The following is a 26890-nucleotide window of genomic DNA, read 5'->3' as shown; positions in this document are numbered from 1 at the left end:
AAAGAACAGTGGTCCTGGAACAGAACCTTGAGGAACACCCATTCGACTTTTAAAGTTGATTAACTGTCTTCCTAGGACCACTTTCAGGAGGACCCTTTGCACATGGCCATGACTATATGTAAATGTCTGAAAGAGGAGAAGAAAATCCTGGCCTGTGCCTTAAAAAAAGAGGTGAGACACTGATCTTGCCTTTTTCATACTGCCTTGTGGAAATGTGGGAGCATAGTTTGTCGCAGTGTGTGTAATGAATTGTGATTGACGCATTCTTTTGTGTTTCTGAGAAAAGTTGTTATTGCATGGACAATTTAGTCATGAACTGATTTTTCAGCAAATCTCTTTGCAGAATATATATATATATATATATATATATATATATATATATATATATATATATAAAATATATATATATAAGTGTTAAACAGCCTCTGATATGATGTATTTTATCTTCAATCGTTGCTGCAACAGAAGTAGCATTTCAGAGTGTGAAAAAATACTCTGATTTTTTTTGTCTGTAACTGTTTTTGTCAGGAAAACGTTCGGTCCACACAAAACAATGTGGTGTTGGAGAAACAGAAAGAGTTGGACAACAATGTCAAAGACCTGAGGAACCAAGTGCAGGTGCGCTCATTTGGCCATTACCATGTGATATTGGTTGTGTTTTTTTTGTTGTCATGCAGACGACTACGGCATTATCTATATGAAAATAGCCAGTTGAACAGTCTGGAAGAGCAGGACAGAAAATGTTATTCACAAACATCATCGATGTCCATGAAAAACCAATAGTGTGACTTCTGCCCTCCTTCAGGATGTAGAGCAGGAAATGAAGTCACTGGAGGACCTACAGGATGAACATGACTTTAAGAAGAAGACCCTGCAGAGCCGAGGTACTGTGTGAGTGATAGCCTCTGAGCCTGAGCCTGGTCCTAGTCTATTTCAACAGCCTGGGTCTGGGACACGAGACTAGACTGGTCCTAGATCTATTGCTATATGTCAGGGTTGGTCCTAGATCTATTGCTATATGTCAGGGTTGGTCCTAGATCTATTGCTATATGTCAGGGATGGTCCTAGATCTATTGCTATATGTCTAATGCTATATGTCAGGGTTCCCCAACTGGCAGCCCATGGGTGGTTTTATTTGGTCCCCCAAGTTATATTGAGCCCCCCAAAAATATATAGAGTGCTTTTTGAATTTTTTATTTATTATTATTATTATTTTTCTCCCCAATTTCGTAGTATCCAATTGTTGTAGTAGCTACTGTCTTGTCTCATCGCTACAACTCCCGTACGGGCTCGGGAGAGACGAAGGTTGAAAGTCATGCGTCCTCCGATACACAACCCAACCAACCGCACTGCTTCTTAACACAGCGCGCATCCAACCCGGAAGCCAGCCGCACCAATGTCTCGGAGGATACACCGTGCACCTGGCAACCTTGGTTAGCACGCACTGTGCCCGGCCCGCCACAGGAGTCGCTGGTGCGCGATGAGACAAGGACATCCCTACCGACCAAGCCCTCCCTAACCCGGACGACGCTAGGCCAATTGTGCGTCGCCCCCCGGGCCTCCTGGTCGTGGCCGGTTACTACAGAGCCTGGGCGTGAACCCAGGGACTCTGATGGCACAGCTGGCGCTGCAGTACAGCGCCCTTAACCACTGCGCCACCCGGGAGGCCGCTTTCTGAATTTTTGTTATGTTACAGCCTTATTCTCAAATTTATTAAATCATTTTTGCTTTGTCATACTAATGACAAAGCAAAAAGAGGTTTTTAGAAAATGTATTACAAATAAAAATGGAAATATTACATTTATGTAAGTATTCAGACCCTTTAATCAGTACTTTGTTGAAGCACCTTTAGCAGCGATTACAGCCTCAAGTCTTCTTGGGTTCGTTATTTTCTGCAGATCCTCTCAAGCTCTGTCAGGTTTAATGGGGATTTTAATGGCGTCACTGCACAGCTATTTTCAGAACTCTCCAGAGATGTTCGATTGGGTTCTGGCTGGGCCACTCAAGGACATTCAGAGACTTGCCCTGAAGCCACTCCTGCGTTGTCTTGGCTGTGTGCTTAGAATCATTGTCAGCATCATCCCCACAGCATGATGCTGCCACCACCATGCTTCACCGTAGGAATGGTGCCAGGTTTCCTCCAGATGAGACACTTGGCATTCAGGCCAAAGAGTTCAATCTTGGTTTCATCAGACCAGAGAATCTTGTTTCTCATGGTCTGAGAGTCTAAGTGCCTTTTGGCAATCTCCAAGCGGGCTGTCATGTGCCTCTTACTGTGGAGTGGCTTCCGTCTGGCCACTCTACCATAAAGACCAGATTGGTGGAGTGCTTTAGAGATGGTAGTCCTTCTGGAAACTTCTCCCATCTCCACAGAGGAACTCTTGCGCTCTGTCAGAGTGACCATCTGGTTCTTGGTCACCACCCTAACCAAGGTCCTTCTCCCCCGATTGCTCAGTTTGGCCGGGCAGCCAACTCTAGGAAGAGTCTTTGTGGTTCTAAACTTCTTCCATTTAAGAATAGTGTTCTTGGGGACCCTCAAATGCAGACATTTTCTGGTACCCTTCCCCAAATCGGTGCCTCGACACAATCCTGTCTCGGAGCTCTACGGACAATTCCTACGACCTCATGGCTTGGATTTTGCTCTGACATGCACTGTCAACTGTGTGACCTTGTATAGACATGTACAATTTACCACAGGTGGACTTCAATCAAGTTGTCGAAACATCTCAAGGATGATCAATGTTAACAGGATGCACCTGAGCTCAGTTTTCGAGTCTCATATGGTCTGAATACTTGTGTAAATAAGATACTACTGTTTATTATTTTTAATACTTTGGCTAAAATCTCTATACTTTTCGCTTTGTCATTATGGGCTATTGTGTGTAGATATCGGAGGAATTTGTATTTATTTTTATCCATTTTAGAATAAGGTTGTAAAATAAAAAAATGTGGAAAATGCCAAGGGGTCTGAATACTTTCCGAAGGCACTTATGTATATTATTTACTGAATAAAAAAAAATATTGGACATGAAAGACTGTAAAAACACCAGGATATCCGCTCCAAGTGATTTTGGAAATCTTTTCCCAAGTATTCCTATGCATAATAGAGAAACACGTGATCGTATACAAAGTTTTAGTCTAATATTATATCTGTTTGGCCTTCTTTCGGTCATCATCTAGTTGATGATCTCTGGTCTATGCTTTAGCCAATGTGACGGTACTGAAGTAACAACTTACTCCTACTGTACTAAAAACTAGTTTCCAGACTGAAATATCTGTGCTGTAAAATTCCAGATCCTTTTTTAAAATATCATATTGGGAATGCTTAACGATATATCAGTTGTGACTCTATGTACTTGTCAGTGGAACAAGAGGTGAATGGGATGACACAGTCACCGGTGGTACAGAAAGAGATCCGTGAAGAGGAGATGGTCATCAGAGAGATGTTCATCACACTCAACATAACCAGAGAGGTGCGTGTGTATGCGTACGTACGTACGTACGTACGTACGTGTGTGTGTACTCTGTATGGTTAGCTTGTGGTGTATGATTGGCTTGTGGTGTTTTTCTCCCGACCTGTAGGTGGTGGTGCATCAGATAGCTTACATCCTGAACTTGGCCGAGCAGATCCAGTACACCCTGGTGACAGAGGAGATACCTGAGTGGAAGCACAGACAGCAGATTGCGTGTATCGGTGGTCCACCTAATGCCTGTCTAGATCAGCTACAAACCTGGTCAGCCCTGCCTCCTGTCCACCTTAGCTCCTGCCCCTGCCACTACACATAACCTTAGACACTGTTCAGATACTTTCAACCATAACCCTGTGTGTGTGTGTGTGGGGGGGGGGTGGGTGCAGGTTCACTGCGGTGGCAGAGGGCTTACAGCAGGTACGCCAGCAACTGAAGAAACTTCAGGAGCTGGACCCCATCACTCAGGGCAAAAGCACTCTGGAGGAACGCGCTCTCGTCCTGTTCAAGACCCTCATTGTCAAGTGAGACCCCGCTCCGTCACCTATATCTATGTTCTTGTTGCGATCACATACACATTCGGGTTTAACCAGTATACCGGGACTTACCGACCAAGCTCCTTCCCGATTCCCAATAATAATATTGACGGGTCCCGTGAACCGATGGTATACACATTTTATGCAGCGCTAATGCAAAATATACTTTGCGAATAGCTGCATGAATGAACCGGACATATTAATTTCTGGCTTCATTCATAGCCTACATTAGGCCAGCCCTCACATCGCTAGTAGCCTACCATATTTTGCCTACTCAATGTAAAGTCCCCGATAGAAAACATCCCTTCTATAAATTGCATTGCTGACTATCAATAGTAGGCTACACGCAACCTCTCGACACAGTTACTGAAGGCTTTCTCCATCTCACATTCACAAATCTCCAAGCTATCTTTGTGGCACTGGCAGAGCCTCAAAACATAAACTGCAGCTACTCACTTTTATCAAAATGTCTGGTACATTGTGTCCACAAATGTGCTGGAGGAAATAGACATTGGCAACATTGATCAATGATGTTACAATAACAAAAATAGTGCACGTGTGCTATCCTTGTTAATGAGTCGCCACTACTAGGCCTATTTGCATGTCTGTTTAGCGGAGAATCGGATATGTTGTTCCCTATGATAAAGTCACCACAATACCACGACCTTACGAAATCCCCCTGATAGCAAGGGGATGGAAAAGGGCCAACCAGCTGGCTGACATGTAAAACCAATGACATTTTCACTAGGCTGTAGGCTAATAACCTCATCATATTTTTGCTATGTCTCCTGGGCTTCATAACCACGTCTTTATAACAATTCAATAATGATGAGTCTGGAGACAGGAATGTGTTCAAAAATGTATCTAGAACGTGTTTGGTTTCAACATGCAACCCCCATGATGCTCTGTGGCACAACCCCAATACACCACATCTCCTCATTTTCCTACTTAAATTGTCCCCATTATGAACAACAGTCCTGAGAAGGTGACTGTGAGCCCCTAGGTGACTACTGCTGGGTCAGGGTGTCACCCAGTAACAGTTCTGGACCACTCACGACTGGTGGTTCTGTCGGTGTGGTATTACTCAACTTTAACTGATCTGTGTGCCTTTTCCAGATGACGTCCTCTGCAGTCTGGACAGTGTAGAACACAGGACCAGTCGGAGCAATGACTGTAGCAGGAACCCACTTTTGTCCGTCGAGGTAGTTCTTAGCAAAGACAGTCTCCAGGATTAAAATCTCTGCCCTTTGTTCATAATGTTTGATTTGACCTGTTGACTTCGCACTGCCTCCTTTGAGTTCTGAGGTTTGAGTAGGTCGAAGCTTGTGCGTAACGCTCTCTTCTTGAGTAGCGATGCAGGCGAAGCCTTGGTGGTTGCGTGAGGCGTGTTCCTGTAGGATAGCATTAAGCTGTTCAAGCATTGTTGCAGTGTCCCTTGACCCTGAAACACTTTTAAGGCATGTTTCATGGTCTGTACGAACCTCTCTGCCAGCCCATTGGTAGATGTGTGGTACGTGGGGCGGACCTGCCGTACGCCATTCCATGTAGGAATGTAGTCATTTCTTAGGGCACTAGCTGCGGTCCGTTGTCGCTAATGAGTTGGAGTGGCGATCCAAACTGACTAAACACTTTTCCAAGCTTCTCGATGGTCTTCTCAGCAGTAGTAGGCCTCATGATGGCAACCTCTGGCCACTTGCTGTGAGCATCAAAGACCACGGGAAACATTTTGTTTTCGAATGGACCTGCCGACGTGTACACGTTGCCATGCTTCCTTCGGCCAATCCCACGGATGAAGTTGAGGTACGTTGCGAACCTTCTGACATGAGGAGCATGTTTTTGCTTTCTCCTCAATGCTTCCATCCAATCCATGCCACCAGAAGTAGCTTTGTGCAATTTCACAATGACCTGTTGCAACACTGGTATCCTCAGCGAAGGCGGAATGATAACTCTCCTCCCCCACAGCAGATGACCAGATGTACTGACAGCTCCGTTCTCCTGGAAAGGTACGGTTTCAGTTCTGGAGCATCTCCTGCAGCCTTACTTTTGATGGCAATGTCCATTACTTCAGATAACACTGAGTAATTTCTAGTGTTTCTTCGCACTTGTGTTGAAATGACTGGTGCATTTTCCACTAATCTGAGGTAGAAGATATCCACTTGGGTGACTTCGTCTGAGTTGTCCATCTGAGTCCATCAGGGTTGCAATGCAGTTTTGACTTGTGGTACTTGATATCGTAGGTGTGCGCTGACATTAACAGAGCCCACGTTTTACGTTCATGCTTACAACAAAGGACAAAATACCAGAATGCGGTCCAATGATGCTCGTCAGCGAACAATGATCTGCAAGAAGGGTGAACTTCCTCCTGTACAGATACTGGTGAAACTGACACACTCCAAAAATGATACCTAGGGTTTCTCGTTCTATCTGTGCGTAGTTACTTTTTGCATTGTTCAATGTTCTCAATACGAAAGCGATCGGCTTCTCTTCACCTGAAGGCATGATGTGCTCCCACACCATATGGGTTTAACATCACAAGCTCGTTGGATGGTCATTGATGGCTCGAAGTGTGCCAGTGCTTCAGATTTCAAGTGTTTTCATGAATGCTTCCTCGTATTGTTCTGTCCATTTCCATGTTTTGTCCTGACAAAACAACTGATGCAGCAGTTTCAGCTTTGTTGCTAAGCTTGGGATAAAGCGTCCTTAGAAATTCGGTAACCCCAGGAAAAAAAACATATTTGGCTCACATTCTTAGGAACTGAGGTGTCCAAAATAACCTTGACCTTGGATGGATCCTTGTGAAGGCCTCAGGCGTCGATGACCTGTCCAACGTATTCAACTGATGATTGGAAGAATGCACATTTGAGCATATGAACTCACAGCCTGTAGTCCTTCAATCTCTGCAAGGTCGCATCCAAGTTCGGAGGTAGTCCTCTTCGTCTTTCCCAGTAACGAGGATGTCATCCAGGTAGTATTGTATTCCTGGCAATCCACTCAAGATCTGGTCCATCTCCCTCTGGAACAGTACTGGCACCCTTGTGATTCCAAACGGTAGATGACAGTCCCTGAAGAACCCCTTATGTGTCACGACGATCAGCAGTTCCTTTTGACTTTTCATCCACGTGCATCTTAAAATCGACTTCTGCGAAGTCTACTTGTGCTGAACTTTTGACTTCCAGCTAAACCCGCAAAAAGGTTGTCAATGTGTGGTAGCGGATACTGCTCAGCAGACAACACCGGGTTAACTGTGACTTTGAAGTCTCCCATATATCCTGGTTCCACCATTATTTTTAAAGGGATACCTCAGGATTGTGGCAATAAGGCCCTTTATCTACTTCCCCAGAGTTAGATTAACTTGTGGATACCATTTTTATGTCTCTATGTCCAGTATGAAGGAAGTTGGAGGTAGTTTCGCGAGCTAGTGCTAACTAGCGTTAGCACAATGACTGGAAGTCTATGGTTATCTGCTATCATGCTCATTTATTCTGTTTGTCTTCACAGTTTAATAAATGTCCTTTCCTTTACTCACTGTATATTCCTCCCTTTTATCATGTTGTTTTCCCACTTCAACGTCAGTCTCAAATCCTTTTCTGACATCCCATGACAATGCTATCTCAACTATGCACTTGCCTCGGTTAGCAATACACTGTGCAGCATGGGAAATAACATTTTTAAACATGTAAAAAAATGACTTCCAGACAGAATATGTTCCCATAGGTTCAGACTTACACGTCGCCAATCTTTTATGTCTTGTGGGTTTCATAACCACGTCTTTATAACAATTCAGTCATTTTAATATGGGAGACCGCAGTCAGATCAACCATTTACAGTGCCTTGCGAAAGTATTCGGCCCCCTTGAACTTTGCGACCTTTTGCCACATTTCAGGCTTCAAACATAAAGATATAAAACTGTATTTTTTTGTGAAGAATCAACAACAAGTGGGACACAATCATGAAGTGGAACGACATTTATTGGATATTTCAAACTTTTTTAACAAATCAAAAACTGAAAAATTGGGCGTGCAAAATTATTCAGCCCCTTTACTTTCAGTGCAGCAAACTCTCTCCAGAAGTTCAGTGAGGATCTCTGAATGATCCAATGTTGACCTAAATGACTAATGATGATAAATACAATCCACCTGTGTGTAATCAAGTCTCCGTATAAATGCACCTGCACTGTGATAGTCTCAGAGGTACATTAAAAGCGCAGAGAGCATCATGAAGAACAAGGAACACACCAGGCAGGTCCGAGATACTGTTGTGAAGAAGTTTAAAGCCGGATTTGGATACAAAAAGATTTCCCAAGCTTTAAACATCCCAAGGAGCACTGTGCAAGCGATAATATTGAAATGGAAGGAGTAAATCTACCAAGACCTGGCCGTCCCTCTAAACTTTCAGCTCATACAAGGAGAAGACCAGAGATGCAGCCAAGAGGCCCATGATCACTCCCCCCCACTCAAGGGGGCCGAATACTTTCGCAAGGCACTGTATCTAGAACATACAATCCCCATAATCCTCTGCGGTGCAACCCCAATACACCAACATTTTAGGCCTAGATTTAAATTAACAAATTGTGTTGTGTGGTGACTTTTTGACAGAACTTTGAGTTGATTCAATTGTGACTAATACAAAACAAGAAACCATGAAATTCCTGTCCATATTTATAAATAAAAATAATCACTGGAATTATATGATTTGAAATACCTTTTCCGGTTTGAACGGGAATATTACCGGAATGGTTGCAATTTTCTCAGGAATACAAATGTGTAGTTTTTCGGGAAAATATTCAACCCTAATACACATGTTTAGTAAGTTTCTTTGGACAAAAGCATCTGCTAAGTGGCATTATTATCTATCATTATTATGTAGCAGAGTTGGTTCAGTGAACTACTCTCGCATGAAAGGTAACCTTGCCTGAGATTTGGGGTGTGATCATTAGTCCAAACTGCTGTAGCAACTAGAGTTTCTGCTGGATAAATTCAAGTAGGGTTCTCCCTGTTTGGTTCCTGATTACATCCCAGAAGACTAGAGTTAGCTCCCAGAGTTAATGTCTAGACTAGGCTTTAGTGGAGTGCCATAGGAGTGTGACTATCAGCTGATTGAGAGTATGTTTCTGTGGTGTCTGTCTTTCAGTTCTATCGTGGTGGAGAGACAGCCCTGTATGCCCACTTACCCCCAAAGACCTCTGGTGCTGAAGACTGGGGTGCAGTTCACTGTCAAAGTCAGGTGGGGGCACCAGTGACACACACACTCCAAACTCAATGTGCAATACTGTATTGATTAGTTAGTAGAATCCGCTGGGTTATATGTTATCAGGTATGCTGAATGTCCCCTCTAGGACCCACAGAGGGGTACAAGAGTTCCGGGAGGTGGGCTTGTTGTCTTTGGACTCCAGAGTGGACCAACTTAAACTTAATCATGCGTTTGACATCTTAAATGATCATGCCACAGGTTACATGGAAAAACCACATTGATATGGTCTATAACCAACACAGTCACAATACCAGAGCTAGTGTTATGTCTTGTACAATCCAATAGTAAACAGTACTGCGAGGAGCACGTTTTTCCATACAGGCATTTGTCTATGGAATATCCTTCCCTTGGAGACCAAGCAAATAAAAAGTAAAAATAGCTTTTAAAAAGCAGACCAAGGGTTTTTTTCTTTTTCTTTTCTTTTTTTGGACAAGGTTGTCTACTAAGAGAAACCACTCCACTGCCCCTTGTGCCCCCTACTGCTGGCCAGTTGTATTTATTTCAAGGATCATTATGATGTGCAATTAATAGATTGTTTTAATGTGAAATGAATATGGTTGATTTTTTGGGGGAGGGGAGAAGCACAGTGAATAGTGGCAATTTTTAGGATTTAGGATTTATGGCTGTTTTGTAATTTTGTCTTGTCTTTTAATCATAATATAATAATTATTATTATAATAATAATTAATAATAATAATCGAAGACCACTTTGGAAACCCAGTGTTTTTAATTAATACCTTCAAGTGATATCCTCTGGGTCCACATTGTGCATTTTGTTGGATATGTCAAAATACATTCAATTCAATAGCAGGGCTGGAGCAAAAGCCTGCAAACCTGAACAACCTTATTTGAACAATCTTGTGTCAATGTTATCCCCAGACTGCTGGTGAAGCTTCAGGAGTTGAACTACCAGTTCAAAGTCAAAGCTCTGTTTGACAAGTAAGTGAATGTGTTCTAGAAGTGACCTGCCCTGAGAGTATTCTTGATTCTGTAACCTTTTACCTCGAAGGTATTAAGATGACACCGCACGTTCGGAAGTAATGATTTCGATTTTTATCAATGACAAGAGTCAAAGCTTGAGTCACTGATGTGGGTTGTCTTTCTTTAGGGACGTGACTGAGAGGAATGCAGTGAGAGGGTAGGAATGAATTTGCTCTTCGTTTTACAACCTATACCTGAAAAAGCCTTGACGTGATTACATTTCCTCTAAATTGATGTCATTGTCCAGGTTCCGGAAATTCAACATCTTTGGAACTAATACTAAAGTTATGAACATGGAGGAGTCCAATGGAAGCTTGGCAGCAGAATTCAGACACCTGGTATGAATTGATGCAATGTCGTTGTGTCATATCCTGTATTTAATAATTGTATTTATTTGTCAGGGACCATGTACAACATTCCATTGCACCAGATATAGCTAGATGGCTTGTTTTCATCTGTATTCCCTGGGCAGGAAACAATCAACATCAATATGTCATTACAATGCTACAATATAACACACTGTTTTATATATATATATATATATACACACTGTATATATTAATAATCTAAATATGCAACAATAAACAATATAATTATAATATTACATAACAGTTTAAATGTCCCTTGGTCCTACAGTATCTTAAGAGTCAGAATGTCTTAATGTTCACATGACTGGTTTGCCTTTAGCCACTTTTTCAGGTTTGCTTTGGAGCTTTCAAAGGTACTGCACTCTGTCACACTGGTTGGCAGGGTGACAGAGTGATCCAAACGCTCTGACTGAAAAAATTTGTCTGGCCAAATTGTAGTGGTCGTTAGTCTGTTACGAACTCTCCTAAGAGAGTGGGTTGTGGTAAGCGTTCTTGCCTTGGGGTCAGGCGACTCGGTTTGGAGTCCCCTAATACTGTACCGACCACTGGTCACAGCAATATACACTGAGTGTACAAAACATTAAGAACACCTTTTTTAATATTGCATTTGCCCTCAGAACAGACTCAATTTGTCTGGGTATGGACTATACAGGGTGTCGAAAGCGTTCCACAGGGATGCTGGCCCATGTTGACTCCAATGCTTCCCACAGTTGTGTCAAGTTGGCTGGATGTCCTTTGGTCGGTGGACCATTCTAGATACACACGAGAAAATGTTGAGCGTGAAATCTCCAGCAGCGTTGCAGTTCTTGACACAAACCGGTGCGCCTGGCGCCTACTACCATATCCCGTTCAAAGGCACTTAACACTTTTGTCTTGCCCATTCACCCTCCATTTACCCTCTGAATGGCACATACACACAATCCATGGCTCAATTGTCTCAAGGCTTAAAAATCCTTATTTAACCCGTCTCCTCCCCTTCATCTACACTGATTGAAGTTTATTTAACAAGTGACATCAATAAGGGATCATTGCTTTCACCTGTATTCACCAGGTCAGTCGATGTAATGGAAAGAGCAGGTGTTCATAATGTTTTCTAGACTCAGTGTACAGTACACTGTAAATGCCATACCGATATTTGTGTGCTGCAGGTGGCATCTCAACTACAATAATTTTCTTCCCCAGCAACTAAAGGAGCAAAAGGCTACAGGCAACAGAACAAACGACGTAAGGAAATACAATTATTTTCATTTTAATCATTATACGTGTGGTAATGCTGTATCTAAGCTAAGCTACAGTCTTTTAATAGCTTATCATCGTTGTCAAAAGAAAGCCTGCGTGTGTGTGTCCAATAGCTTATCATCGTTGTCAAAAGAAAGCCTGCGTGTGTGTGTCCACTCAGGGTCCTCTCATAGTGACAGAGGAGCTCCACTCCATCAGCTTTGAGACACAACTCACTCAGCCAGGACTCCAGGTCAACCTGGAGGTGAGAACAACAGTCTACTTTGTGGAGCTTTTACTAAACATGGTATACAGTCATGGTAGCAATATTTATAAATAGTACGTACCAAGGTACCTTATTGTCCCTTTTCCCTTCTGACTGTGTGCGTGTGTGCGTGAATGCGTATGTGTGTCCAGACGACGTCCCTGCCCATTGTGGTCATCTCCAATATTAGCCAGCTGCCCAGCGCCTGGGCCTCTGTCATGTGGTACAACATGCTGACCAGTGAGTCCAAGGTACTCATCTCCTCTCACCTCACAAAATATTTCCTTTCCTGCTTTCTTCCGTCATGTGATCCATGGGCTGCCAATTTCTGAAGAGCTACTGGATGTGCAGGCGTTTGTTCCACCCCAGCTCAGCTGATCATCTCTGTCCCTCTCTTTCCTCCTTCAGAATCTGCTGTTCTTCCTGAGCCCGTCCCAGGCCACCTGGAGCCAGTTGTCGAAGGTGCTGAGTTGGCAGTTCTCCTCCGTAACCAAGCGAGGCCTCAACGACGAGCAGCTGAGCATGCTGGGAGACAAGCTCCTGGGTGAGTCTGGGAGAGGGAGATCGTATTGTGACTAGGAGTGGTTTTGTGCCACGACACAACCACCGCAAAGCCGTCTGTGATATAAAGGCGCATTTGTTGGTTAGACATGAATACAGTTGAAGTCTGAGGTTTACATACACTTAGGTTGGAGTCATTAAAACTAGTTCACATACACTTAGGTTGGAGTCATTAAAACTAGTTCACATACACTTAGGTTGGAGTCATTAAAACTAGTTTTTCAACCACTCCACAAATTTCTTGTTAACAAACTATAGTTTTGGCAAGTCGGGTTAGGACATCTAATTTGTGCATGACACAAGTCATTTTTGCAACAATTGTTTACAGACAGATTATTTCACATATAATTCACTGTATCACAATTCTAGAAGTTTACATACACTAAGTTCACTGCCTTTAAACAGCTTGGAAAATTCCAGAAAATGACGCGAGGGCTTTAGAAGCTTTGATAGGCTAATTGACATAATTTGAGTCAATTGGAGGTGTACCTGTGGATGTATTTCAAGGCCTACTTTCCAACTCAGTACCTCTGCTTGACATCATGGGAAAATCAAAAGAAATCAGCCAAGACCTAGTCTTAATTGGGAGCAATTTCCAAACGCCTGAAGGTACCACGTTCATCTGTACAAACAATAGTACGCAAATACACCATGTCACCACGCAGCGGTCTTACCGCTCAGGAAGGAGACGTGTTCTGTCTCCTAGAGATGTACATACTTTGGTGCGAAAAGTGCAAATCAATCCCAGAACAACAGCAAAGGACCTTGTGAAGACGCTGTAGGAAACGGGTACAAAAGTATCTATATCCACAGTAAAATGAATCCTATATCAACATAACCTGAAAGTCCACTCAGCAAGGAAGAAGCCACTGCTCCAAAACCGCCATTAAAAAGCCAGACTACGGTTTGCAACTGCACATGGGGACAAAGATCATACTTTTTGGAGAAATGTCCTCTGGTCTAATGAAACAAAAATAGAACTGTTTGTCCATAATGACCATTGTTATGTTTGGAGGAAAAAGGGGGAGTCTTGCAAGCCAAAGAATACCATCCCACGGGGGTGGCAGCATCATATTGTGGGGGTGCTTTGCTGCAGGAGGGACTGGTGCACTTCACAAAATAGATGGCATCATGAGGTAGGAAAATTATTTGGATATATTGAAGCAACATCTCAAGACATCAGTTAGGAAGTTAAAGCTTGGTCGCAAATGGGTCTTCCAAATGGACAATGACCCCAAGCATACTTCCAAAGTTGTGGCAAAATGGCTTAAGGACAACAAAGTCAAGGTATTGGAGTGGCCATCACAAAGCCTTGACCTAAGTGGGCAGAACTGAAAAAGCATGTGTGAGCAAGTAGGAATGGGCCAAGATTCTGAAATGTTTGACCCAAGTTAAACAATTTAAAGGCAATGCTACCAAATACTAATTGAGTGTATGTAAACTTCTGACCCACTGGGAATGTGATGTAAGAAATAAAAGCTGAAATAAATAGTTCTCTCTGACATTTCACATTCTTAAAATAAAGTGGTGATCCTAACTGACCTAAGACAGGGAATTTTTACTAGGATTGAATGTCAGGAATTGTGAAAAACTGAGTTTAAATGTTTTTGGCTAAGGTATATGTAAACTGTAGGTGAGATGGCCAATAGTTTTTCTTGACATTTATGTCTGGCAAGTGAGTTTAGGTGGCCAATTGATTTAGCTAACTAATCTTAAATAATGGCTAACAATGCAATTGTTGCTTAAGATCTATTTACCATATAAAAAAGTAACATCAACATTCCTCACTTCCCTCCTCAACTCATCTCTGACCACTTGCTGCGTCCCATCCGACTTCAAAATGGCCCGAGTCGTTCCCCTCCTCAAGAAACCAACACTCGACCCCATCTGACGTCAAAAAAAAACTCTAGACCTGTATCCCTTTCTTTTCTTTCCCAAACACTTGAGTATACTGTCTCTGATCAACTCCCTCACTACCTCTCTCAGAACAATCTTCTTTACCCTAACCAGTCAGGCTTCAAGACAGGTCACTCAACCGAGACTGCTCTTCTCTTTGTCACGGAGGCTCTCCGCACTGGCAAAGCTGACTCTGTCTCCTCTGTTCACATCCTCCTAGATCTATCTGCTGTCTTCGACACCCATCCAATCCTCCTCTCCACCCTTTCAGGGCTGGGCATCTCAGGCGCTGCACACTATTGGATTGCATCCTACCTGTCAGGCAGCTCCTACCAGGTGACATGGAGAGGATCTGTTGTCTGCACCACATACTCTCACTACTGGTGTCCCCCACGGCTCTGTTCTAGGCCCTCTCCTCTTATCCTATACGCCGAGTCCCTCGGCTCCATCATATCATTGCTATGCGGATGACACTACTACTTTTCTCCCCCCTCCCCCCTTCTGACACCCAGGTGGCGACACACATCTCTGCGTGCCTGGCAGATATCTCAGCTTGAATGTTGGCCCACCACCTCAATCGCAACCTAATCCAGGCAATTGTCATCTCCTGCCATCAAACCCCTGCAAATGATCCAGAACGCTGCAGCCTGCCTGGTTTTCAACCTTCCCAAGTTCTCCAATGTCACCCCGCTACTTCGCACACTCCGATACCTTCCAGTCGAAACTCGTATCCACTACAAGACCATGGTGCTTGCCTATGGAGCAGCAAAAGGAACTGCCCTCGTTACTTTCAGGCTATTCTCAAACCCTACACCCCAATACGAGCACTCCGTTCTGCCACCTCTGGTCTCTGGGCCCTCCCGCTCAGCCCAGTCCAAGCTCCGGCTCCCGTGACCCACCGAGCTAACTTAAGATGAATGTGCTAACTAAGTCGCTCTGGATAAGAGCGTCTGCAAAATGAGAAAAAATGTCAAGTGTTACAGTGCCTTGCGAAAGTATTCGCCCCCCTTGAACTTTGCGACCTTTTGCCACATTTCAGGCTTCAAACATAAAGATATAAAACGGTATTTTTTTGTGAAGAATCAACAACAAGTGGGACACAATCATGAAGTGGAACGACATTTATTGGATATTTCAAACTTTTTTAACAAATCAAAAACTGAAAAATTGGGCGTGCAAACTTATTCAGCCCCCTTAAGTTAATACTTTGTAGCGCCACCTTTTGCTGCGCTTGGGGTATGTCTCTATCAGTTTTGCACATCGAGAGACTGACATTTTTTCCCATTCCTCCTTGCAAAACAGCTAGAGCTCAGTGAGGTTGGATGGAGAGCATTTGTGAACAGCAGTTTTCAGTTCTTTCCACAGATTCTCGATTGGATTCAGGTCTGGACTTTGACTTTGCCATTCTAACACCTGGATATGTTTATTTTTAAACCATTCCATTGTAGATTTTGCTTTATGTTTTGGATCATTGTCTTGTTGGAAGACAAATCTCCGTCCCAGTCTCAGGTCTTTTGCAGACTCCATCAGGTTTTCTTCCAGAATGGTCCTGTATTTGGCTCCATCCATCTTCCCATCAATTTTAACCATCTTCCCTGTCCCTGCTGAAGAAAAGCAGGCCCAAACCATGATGCTGCCACCACCATGTTTGACAGTGGGGATGGTGTGTTCAGGGTGATGAGCTGTGTTGCTTTTACGCCAAACATAACGTTTTGCATTGTTGCCAAAAAGTTCAATTTTGGTTTCATCTGACCAGAGCACCTTCTTCCACATGTTTGGTGTGTCTCCCAGGTGGCTTGTGGCAAACTTTAAACAACACTTTTTATGGATATCTTTAAGAAATGTCTTTCTTCTTGCCACTCTTCCATAAAGGCCAGATTTGTGCAATATACGACTGATTGTTGTCCTATGGACAGAGTCTCCCACCTCAGCTGTAGATCTCTGCAGTTCATCCAGAGTGATCATGGGCCTCTTGGCTGCATCTCTGATCAGTCTTCTCCTTGTATGAGCTGAAAGTTTAGAGGGACGGCCAGGTCTTGGTAGATTTGCAGTGGTCTGATACTCCTTCCATTTCAATATTATCGCTTGCACAGTGCTCCTTGGGATGTTTAAAGCTTTGGAAATCTTTTTGTATCCAAATCCGGCTTTAAACTTCTTCACAACAGTATCTCGGACCTGCCTGGTGTGTTCCTTGCTCTTCATGATGCTCTCTGCGCTTTTAACGGACCTCTTGAGACTATCACAGTGCAGGTGCATTTATACGGAGACTTGATTACACACAGGTGGATTGTATTTATCATCATTAGTCATTTAGGTCAACATTGGATCATTCAGAGATCCTCTCTGAACTTCTGGAGAGAGTTTGCTGCACTGAAAGTAAAGGGGCTGAATAATTCTGCACGCCCAATTTTTCAGTTTTTGATTTGTTAAAAAAGTTTGAAATATCCAATAAATGTCGTTCCACTTCATGATTGTGTCCCACTTGTTGTTGATTCTTCACAAAAAAAATACAGTTTTATATCTTTATGTTTGAAGCCTGAAATGTGGCAAAAGGTTGCAAAGTTCAAGGGGGCCGAATACTTTCGCAAGGCACTGTATGTAAATGTAAACAGCTTATGACATGTGTCCATGTAATGCTCATAAGTGTAAGCTAAGGTCATTCCATTAAAGTGAACCAATAATACTAGGATGCTCCTGTGACAGGTCGAGAGGCTGTAGGAAATCCTAATGGGCTCATCCCCTGGACCATGTTCTGCAAGGTGAGCATCGCACTTTAAGTTTGGCGTTTTGGCCAACCCCTGTGTGTTTTACTATGATCTGTGTAGTAAGTGCATCTTTGCCTGAGCAGAATGTGAACGAGAAGGGCTTTTCCTTCTGGCTGTGGATCGATGGAATCCTGGACCTGATCAAGGGACACCTCCTGTGTTTGTGGAATGACGGGTAAGAGCTTTGATTTTCACATTGTCTGCATTTCTTCAGTAGGCCTTTCTGAAGCCTAGGTCTGAAGCCTAGGTTTTGTGAAAAGTGACTTTATTGTGCTATAATCCATTGAATCTCTGGGATATAGGTGTATCATGGGCTTTGTCAGTAAGGAGAGAGAGAAGGCCCTGCTGAAGGACAAGGAGCCTGGGACTTTCCTGCTGCGTTTCAGCGAGAGCAGCCGGGAGGGAGCTGTCACCTTTACCTGGGTGGAGCACTCCAATGACGGTGTGTGTTTGTGTGTTTGTAGCTATACTGTAACATTTATTTAACCTATATTTAAGTAGGCAAGTCAGTTAAGAACAAAATCTTATTTACAATGATGGCCTATACATACCCATGCAGACAGACATGTTTTTGTCATTTCTTTTACACATTATGAATGTGTGTCCATCTCTCTCCTTGTAGATGGGTTTCCGTTTTGTCGTATTTTAACAGGTAATCTGACTGCGAACACATTCGCTTATCACATTCTGTTTGTTAATTTATGTATAACTATGAACATGCAGATGTCCATTTCCACACGGTGGAGCCCTACACTAAGAAGGAGCTGGCCGCCGTCTCTTTCCCTGACATCCTCCACAACTACAGGGTGATGGCTGCCGAGAACATCCCTGACAACCCTCTGGTCTACCTCTACCCCAGGATCGCCAAAGACAGCGCCTTAGCACGCTACTACAGCCGCCCCACAGAAGGTCACTAACACTCGACCGCAGCCCAAACATAGTTAAAAAGGTCAAAATGAGTAGTTAAAAAGGTCAAAATGGTGATGTGGACTTCCAATTCCTACACAATGTTCACTGCATACTTTTTCATATTTTGTTGTGCCACAATTTTTCCCATTTGAAATACTGGCCACTGGTAATTGTCTTGGTTCTGAGTTTATGATCCCTAAACGTGTATAACCTTCGACCTTCCCAGCCGCTGAGCCAATGGAGTTGGAGAGTGATTCTGATGCTGGCTACGTTAAGAGGAAGCTTATCTCTGTATCTGAATTGTAAGTGTGATTCTTGTTATGAAACACCTTCTAGTGTTCATTGGTTTTAGATCACACACACCCACCTAGCCCAAAGTACAATGAAAGGTCAAATGTTTAAATAAATAATGATAACACAAAGGTACAGTAAATGCCAAATTACCTCTAGATTTGAGTTTTATTGATTTGAGTTATTCATGTCTAAAGTTGATATTTTCTACTGGTTGCGTTTCTCCTCAGCCACGGAGAGCTGACCAGGATTATTAACCCTGCTGAGATTGATACTGTGGTAGGTTTCAGCCAGACGGCACCAGCCGCACACATATTAGAGACGCTGGGAAGCTCTCAATTGCATACTCTCTCCTCGCATCCTTCTCAAAACCCATTGGATGACAAAGCCAGAGGTCCCAACTCCCTGACCTCCAATGGGTTTTGAGAAGGAGACAAGGAGAAAGAGTATGCAATTGTTGTGGTAGGTTTCAATAAGGGCAACACCAGCCGACTATGGTAGGTTTCAAGCCAGACAGAACACATGTCTAATCATCAGAAAACAGCTGGACTAGCATCATAGCTAGAGCATGTATTTCCAAACCTTTCATGTAAGGATAATTCATGCATTTTTTACAATGTGAGAGTACACACTCAATGCAATCACAAAAGTGCAGCATTCCACTATTGAGATGCAGCCTATTGTCCTTGATTCTGGTATTTCTCATGTCCCTCTCCCTACAGGTGTGCAAAGCTTTCCCAAACTAACCTGCCCTCTTCAGGCAGCGCCCCTTGGAAAACTTGTTACTCCTCTGCACCGAACTGATCTGAAGATGTTGATTAAATTGAAGAGATTTGTTGGGTTTCCTTTGTAAATATAACTAAAACTGTATACATATGTAGTCTGTCGTTTTAATGTACATGCATGAGATTTTGGGGCTTCAAGTTCAGCTGTTTGTATTAAGGAATGTCATTCTGTGTGACAGGATAATATTTTGTGAATGCATATGTAGTGTGATGGTTAAGCTGTTATAGTGAGCTTCAAAATTATTGGGACATTTGACACATTTGTTGTTGTTTTGGCTCTGTACTCCAGCACCATGGGTTTGAAATGATACAATGAGATTAAAGTGTAGTCTGTCAGCTTTTAATTTGAGGGTATTTTCATACATAGAGGGAACCGTTTAGAAATTACAGCTCTTTTTGCACATAGTCCCTTAATTTTAGGGGACCAAAAGTTAATGTGACAAATTCCCTTACGTGAATTTAAGTATTCAAGTTTAGAATTTGGTCCCATAATCCGAGCACGCAATGATTCCAAGCTTGTGACTCCTCACACTTGTATGCATTTGCTGTTTGTTTTGGTTGTTTGATAATTTTGTGCCCAATAGAAATGAATGGTAAATGTTTGGACTTCACTGTTTAATTTAAGGACAAAGAAGAGGGCTCACACATGCCTGAATAGCTTTGATTTATTTAACCTTGTTTATTAAAATAAATATGTGTATATATTCCACTGCCAGGAGCAATCGCACATCTGCACATCTGCACATCAACTATACCCTAAAATATGAACAGAAAAGGACATCCGTGTTTAGCAATACATTCAGAACTGTCTTTAGTTGGAACTTTAGACTGGTCTGCAACTACTGGTGACACCTGACTTGAACCATCTGTCCATATGACCTACAGGGGTTCAAACACCGGTCTTCTGCAAACCACAATATTGTGTTCGCCCTCTGAGCTAAAGCCTAGGCAGCTGACAAGTTCAGATCACAGGCAAGGTTACCTTTCACTGAATCAACAATAGCAAAACCAATGTCTGATTTTGAGACCTTTCCCTGTATGTCACGGATACGACAGTCTTGTGTTTCCCGGACTACTGGGAGTGGTGAAGGAGGTTGAGTTTCTGTGGCAACGTGTTCCGTTATCATTCTTTGGCTTTCATTTGAACATTTTTCTATACACAATGTCACCGTCTCAGACAGATCTGGGGAGTTGCTGAAAACCGGCCACGTTGCCTTACAGAGACCAACAAGTAGTGGTAGAGATGTTATGTACATAGAGGACAGAGCTTTCCAATCCACTTGATTTTTCATCTGTGTATTCGTTATCTGGATTAGAACGTTGCGTAAGGTTATTCCCCATTGTGTCAATGAAGCTGTTCTTTATGCTACATCGGTCTTATGGGGGAAAAAAATACTACCACTGTTGTTCATTTATAATTTGATCTATTGTACAGTATTGCTTCACGTTAACATCAATTTAAAAAATAAATAAAAACAGGTTGTAAATTGACTGCAAGTGGTTATGTTTTTGGTATCGCTCATGTCATACTGTGCGTCACTCCTCAAGTGGATGGATCTGACATTCATATTGGACCTCATGAGTGGCTATGCACAAAACTGACACACTAAATCAACCAACTGTTGTTGCACCTGTTAAGGATACAACGCTACTGTGCATATTCAAGTAGCAAAGCATAACATACAAATACAATAAGTCATTCTGGACTTTCCATTCATCTCTTAGACTCTTTGGAAATTAAATGGAATTTGACTATGCTATAATTCCAATCCTGAATTAAGCCTAGTTTAGATTGTGTAATATGGTCCTTTACACACCAGCTGATCTTAACTACTGTGGGGAAATTGATTCCTGGCCACAGGCACACGCTTATTCATAAAAAATGACATCTAAGAGGATTCTTTTTGACAATATTCATGTCAACTGCCATATGTTTATGTGTTTAACACGTTAGCCCGCTCTTTTACACAAAACATGTCCAATTGGTTTGCTCCTTTCAGAAATGTGCTTCCGATGAAGAGTGGGTAGATGGTTTACTTGTAGGCTTTAGTCCTGTTGTATTGGTTTGATAGAAAGTATTCTGTATGATGGCAGACTAGTGTTTTATCATGGGGACGCAGATACCCCCGTTGTGTCGGCAGTTCCTGATTTAGAGACCTCTCTACAAACAGACAACCGCCTGTGTTGTGCGCATTACATACAGTATTTAGCTATAGGGAAGTACAATTCCACTGTTATAAATGAGAAAATACAGAAAAAGACCAAAAAAATATATACAAATTAAAGAGGGTCTTGAGCACTTCCCAAACAAAGTCAAAGTACAGAAAAATGATATTGAAATGAAAGCGCATATAGTTCCTATGCAGTAGGGTTGATAAAATGTCCAGACAAGTCTGAACCCGGACTAGTGGTAGCATAGGAAGTCTGGTAACATCTGGCATCCTTTACATGTGACTAAGGCGGCTACAGGACCATATAGTGCCTGCGTGGTGAAATACAAAAGGGGGAAAAAGCCCTCATCCAACCTTGTCCTTGGACGTTATTGATAGTGGTGGCCCATCATGTCCTACCGTTTATTTAACTGTCCAACCAGGCATTAAAAGAAGCACTTTAGCTAGAATGGTACGGAGTGACATTAGTGCCAACATCATATCACTCCATAGAGAGTGCCTGATTTGGCCAAAGATTACTGGACATTGTGGCCCTCCAGGAAGAAGACCAAACTGCTAGATGATCTACTACAGGAAGTATTGGTCCTTGATATCATGAAATGAACTAACTTTCAACAGTACATAAATATACAATTTACATGTAGGAGAATATGTATAATAATATCACTTTAGAATTGTACACCATTGTCACAAAGATTCAAATCAGCCTGTGCACTTTGATTTGGGACCCTAACACACACCACACATACTTGGTGATGGAAGAGAGACAAGATACAGCAAAAGTAAGCAACACGGTCGCAAAAGGAGCAAAGCGCACGACAAAGGTAAAGCAAAACGCTTACGGTAAAAGGGAGTATAAAAAAATATATTTAAAAAAAACACACGTTCAATCAAAACACAGTTCAGAAATACGACATCATACAAAGTCGACAAAATAAAAGGTCACTCCAAAAAGCGTATCCCACCACAAAAACAGCAGTCTAGTATAGTAGAGATGATATAAAAGCAGCGTGGTGCCACCTGCTGGCTCGCAAGGCTACACTACAGCAGGCCGTCCAGGTTGTTCTCCGTCGTCTCCTTGACCTTCTTCTTGGGGGCCTCTTGTGGGTTGTACTTGTTTTGATAGTCCTGGAGGATGGTGACCACGTCGTGATGGCCAAAGTGCAAGGCCTCCTCCATTGGAGTGTTGTCCCACCTATAGGGAAGATAACAAGCGTGACTGACTGGGGTTAGACTGGCCTACAAAAGGCATAATAGTTCTGGGAGCGAACACTAGTTGTTCTGAAAATGACAGGGGACAAACAAAAGTGTTATTTTGGAGTGGGAGTACACTTGTATTGTAGAATGTACATTGTAGACGCTTACTATCACTCAAGTATATGATACCGTTTCTCGTCCACCCACCTACACAAAAAAAACACACAAGGCAGACAGGCAAGTTTCTGTGGGCTTACCTATCCCTGGGAACAGGGTTCACCTTGCACGCCTCTAAGAGGAAGCGCACCACCTCTGCATGTCCTGAAAGGAGAGCAGATGGCAGAGTTGCGTAAGAAACAAAAAACATACATACACACACACTCCTACGCACACTGCAGCAAAGACGTCACACACCACGCAGCACAGCTGCCGAGGGACAGCAAATTAACCCCTATGAAAACAGAGGCGGCCGAGTCTGCCAATCCCTCCCAGAGGACCCTGATATTACACAATTTGCCCCCGTGTGTGATAGGAAGAGGGAGGTTGTGAGACGCACCTTCTGCTGCTGCAACATGTAGAGCAGTCCTGGAGTCGTAGTCCCTCTGCTCCATGTCCATGGAGGAGAGGGCAAACCTACAGACAGAAAAGGTCAGCAGTGTCAGATGGAAGATAACGGGCAGAGAAAGAAGGCCGAAGTAATTCAGAGATACAATAGAAGACGGATCATTATGAACAGAGGTATAACTACTCAAGTATTATGAATTTAACATGATTGAAAAAAAAAAAATCCCTTTCAATGAGTGTGTCATCTGTGTGTAAGAGAGGTGCGTACTGTACCTCCTTAGTGCAGAGACGTCTCCGGTGTAGGCGGCAAACAGGAGATTGATGACAGACTTGACCTGGAGAGAAGGAGGAAGGCAGTTTGTGGAAACAGGCAAACACACACATGCATGGGGGGGGGGGGGGGGGGGGGGGGGGGTGTATGTGCCCTACCACAGTCCTTCACCAGCTAAAAGAGAAGCAGAATCTAACAAACATCAATCAGGACTTCTGGATCCCAATCAACTCCTTACAAAACCCCCATGGCAATGGCAGTATTATTCATTATGTAGAATGTAATGCCATGTAAGACTTGCCAGAAGTACTTTTTTACCCCCTTGTGTCTAAGCAACTCTCATAGTGACTGACTGAATAGCATCTATTTCATTCTTTTGAGAAATGGCAGCATGAAAATAGGCTATCCTATATCATAAGCCATGATCATTAAAAACGATCATATATGACCTGTTAACTTTAGTGTTGTCAAAACATGACTCAAGGCATCTTATTAACTGGCTGGCAGAATAGAGAACCTTGGGTAATAAAGCTGTCAATATTTAATATTGTCCCCAAATGTATATTTTTTTTAAATTCTACTAACTATGTGTGCAGTGAGACCACTGAGCAGTTGGTAAGACCAGTAGGTGTGTGTGAGTAGTGAGTGTATTAGGAGTGATTTAGGAGTTAAGAGTGAGTTCTCTAGCCCTAGGCAAACCGTGAGTCCTGGCTCGAGCTGTAGGCAACAGGGGATATTGACAGATTTATTAGCCAAGGTTCTCGATTCTGCCATCCAGTCAATTAGATGCTTAAGGAGCCTTGAGTCATGTTTGAGGAGCTACCAGTATTGACTACAGACCAGATACTATGGTTGGATTCTGGCAGTGTTTTCTAAAGAGTTGATTGGAGAAATAAAAAGGTAGAGATTCACATATTGGGAGTAACACTATGGCACTAGCATAGAAATAGAATACAATTTGAGCTTATTCTCGTGTGGTCCATTTACTAACTTGAAGCTTTAGCAGACTATGTGTGCCTTTTCTGCTGCATTGCAGGCTATGGGTCTGTGGTAGCTTTCTCTAATCTAATCATCAACCACTAGAGGGTGCTGAAACGTTACTGAAGGCATAGTGACATTGCCTTCAGTAAATGGTCTCATGTTTTTCCCATTTGGGTGGCGGTGGTATTGTGGGTAGAGCTTCAAAGCGTCAACGTCTAATCATGTGAACTACTGTTTGGATCGGAATTAGATGCTTTAGATACTCAACTGTACTGGATTGAATTAAAAGAGTGAATTAAAAAACAAACAGTGCTGGGGTATCAAAAGCATAAAACCCTTGATTCACATTCACAACAAACCAGTAAACCAATCAATTAATGCATTACTCAGTTAATGACAATATGGAGTTATTACCAATTTAGATGTTGTTTTTTTGCTTGGGGAGGAACAGTTGTGCAGTGTTTCAGTAACATCTCAGAATCATTTTGATGATGCTGCAGAATTCAGAGACAACTGCCCAAAACAGAACATATAGGAGCTCCACATCACAGTAGAACACCAATCAGAACAGAATAAAGCAGGGCATAGCCGTAGGTAGCAGAGCTAGCAGAACTGAACAAAGTAGAATAGAGTCGAGCAAAGGCATTTAGCAGATCAGTGTCACAACTCAGTAGCAAAAAATAACTAGTTAGACAGCAGAGCGCAAAGCAGAGTCGTCCCATATTTCAGCAAGCCATGACACCCATCATTTCAGATGGTTTTTTATAGTTAGAAGCAGATAAAATGTGCATTTCTGCAACATTTTCTTACAATGGAATTTGATCTGAGAAATTAAGCTAATTGATTACAACCAATTTGGCCCTTTCAAATTTATAGGATTCATATAATATTCAATAAATATAGTACCCAACATCCAATTTGGACTCAACTTCTTCCTACTATTGAGTAAGACATGAGGAAACCAATACAATGGTTAAAAGCCACCCACGGACCACCCACACCAATCCCACCCCAATCCCACCCCAACAACCAGTATACAGTATCAGTTCTGTCTGACAAGTAGTATGGAGCTGCAGCTTGAAGTATTACTTCATCTTATGTGATGTATTCCTGTGAATCTAATATTCCCCCCCGTTCAAAGAAAGCCATTGAAGTCACTTGCATTATTTACCACAAAAAGATAGCATCCTTTTCCAACCCACAGTCATCAACAAACATGGGCTATGTAGGCTAGTTTTTAAATAAAAAAATGTATACACACCCAATGTGGGGCAGAGAATCTCTGAACCACGCTGTTCATATGGGGCCAGGGAGGCGTTTTGGACCGAGATTCTTTTGACTATTAAGAGGCTAGACACGGACAAGTCACTTAGACACACCCAGTCTGAGCATTGTGCCAATAGGTGAAATGTAACACCATAGGCATGTGACCAAAATTGCCACTGCCATAGAATTACACGATTTACTTATATTTGTATGGCAGTAACTACATCTCCCCCACAGGTATCATAATGTGTGTTTGAATCCAATCTGGCCTATATCAGCCCAGCCCTGCACAGACACAGGTCACTGTAGGTGAGATCACACTGCAACACACAAGCAAGCACAGCATGTCAAGGGTAGTCCAGCACATTCCCATACAAAAATGTCTAGACTGTATACAAAAGTGTATACAATTCACCCTAATAAAACAGAACTGGCTCAAAAGAGGCTAATTTTGACTTATTACTAAATAACTTAACTACTTTGATAGTTTTTACCCACGCTCACCCTGAAGCCAAAACAGTGACTATTCAGTCACGTTTGTTATAAGTGTGATGGATGTTCCTTGACAGGCTGAAAAAGAATGGCTACAACAGAAATACATAACCATACTATACAGACAGACATAGTACAGCAAGTAACACAGTTGCCAGCAAAGAGAGCACACTTGACTTAACTCACCAAGTAAAAACTGGTTCAGAACAATGACCGGAGCGTGAGCATACAGACCAAGCTCACACAGATCAAGCACAATGCATTCTGGGGTCTCTTCTGATTGGTTCCATTTACTCTGAAAGGGTGCACTGCACTGCATACCACACAAGACCCCTCCCCAAATCACCCACCCCCTCACCTTTCTTTTTCCTGCTCAGGTTGAACTGCGACCAGAAGAGTCAAAGCTAGTCACAGAAACTGCACTTTCAAAGTATTTAGCACACAGACATGATCAGGTACAGTATTTACTTGGGAATTATATGGTGAAAACAGTAATTAAACAAGAATAACCAACTAGTTAACATTAAATTACTGATCGTTACAGATTGTTAAGGGTTCATTAAAACCTCTAGGCACCGTTTAGTACAAACCAGATACAAAATTACCAATTGTGTTGAAGGTACATGTCAATAACTACCCATTGATACCACAATTTC

General features: G+C 42.6%; 2 protein-coding genes across 5 annotated transcripts in view; one reads left to right on the top strand and one right to left on the bottom strand.

Annotated features, from left to right (window-relative positions):
* The window catches only part of LOC109865728 (signal transducer and activator of transcription 1-alpha/beta), a 33597-nt gene extending 12814 nt beyond the window's left edge, over nucleotides 1-20783 (top strand). Inside the window, exons 4-24 of the mRNA XM_020454126.2 lie at nucleotides 76-171; nucleotides 529-618; nucleotides 806-884; nucleotides 3364-3473; nucleotides 3583-3734; nucleotides 3857-3991; nucleotides 9134-9226; nucleotides 10133-10192; nucleotides 10362-10391; nucleotides 10482-10572; nucleotides 11785-11826; nucleotides 12002-12085; nucleotides 12238-12336; nucleotides 12494-12629; nucleotides 17246-17301; nucleotides 17391-17482; nucleotides 17610-17749; nucleotides 18031-18216; nucleotides 18443-18518; nucleotides 18738-18786; nucleotides 19230-20783. Coding sequence (XP_020309715.1) covers nucleotides 76-171; nucleotides 529-618; nucleotides 806-884; nucleotides 3364-3473; nucleotides 3583-3734; nucleotides 3857-3991; nucleotides 9134-9226; nucleotides 10133-10192; nucleotides 10362-10391; nucleotides 10482-10572; nucleotides 11785-11826; nucleotides 12002-12085; nucleotides 12238-12336; nucleotides 12494-12629; nucleotides 17246-17301; nucleotides 17391-17482; nucleotides 17610-17749; nucleotides 18031-18216; nucleotides 18443-18518; nucleotides 18738-18786; nucleotides 19230-19253 — 1920 coding nt within the window. The 3' untranslated portion in view covers nucleotides 19254-20783. The remainder of the gene's footprint in view (nucleotides 1-75; nucleotides 172-528; nucleotides 619-805; nucleotides 885-3363; nucleotides 3474-3582; nucleotides 3735-3856; nucleotides 3992-9133; nucleotides 9227-10132; nucleotides 10193-10361; nucleotides 10392-10481; nucleotides 10573-11784; nucleotides 11827-12001; nucleotides 12086-12237; nucleotides 12337-12493; nucleotides 12630-17245; nucleotides 17302-17390; nucleotides 17483-17609; nucleotides 17750-18030; nucleotides 18217-18442; nucleotides 18519-18737; nucleotides 18787-19229) is intronic.
* glsb (glutaminase b) overlaps nucleotides 19942-26890 on the bottom strand; it is a 63659-nt gene continuing 56710 nt past the window's right edge. For 2 of the 4 annotated variants that reach the window (XM_020454150.2, XM_020454167.2), the window contains exons 15-18: nucleotides 23498-23559; nucleotides 23217-23293; nucleotides 22918-22981; nucleotides 20054-22658 (exon numbers count right to left, since the gene is read on the bottom strand). In XM_020454150.2, the coding sequence (XP_020309739.1) occupies nucleotides 22505-22658; nucleotides 22918-22981; nucleotides 23217-23293; nucleotides 23498-23559 (357 nt within the window). In that variant the 3' untranslated portion in view covers nucleotides 20054-22504. Of the gene's footprint in view, nucleotides 22659-22917; nucleotides 22982-23216; nucleotides 23294-23497; nucleotides 23560-26890 lie in introns of all 4 variants that reach the window. The other 2 variants (XM_020454140.2, XM_020454159.2) reach the window with 2 other exon arrangements.

This window comes from Oncorhynchus kisutch, linkage group LG2 (assembly GCF_002021735.2).
Source record: "Oncorhynchus kisutch isolate 150728-3 linkage group LG2, Okis_V2, whole genome shotgun sequence".
NCBI lineage: Eukaryota > Metazoa > Chordata > Actinopteri > Salmoniformes > Salmonidae > Oncorhynchus > Oncorhynchus kisutch.
Note: the sequence above shows the minus strand (reverse complement) of the source record. Positions and strands in the feature narration are given on the sequence as shown.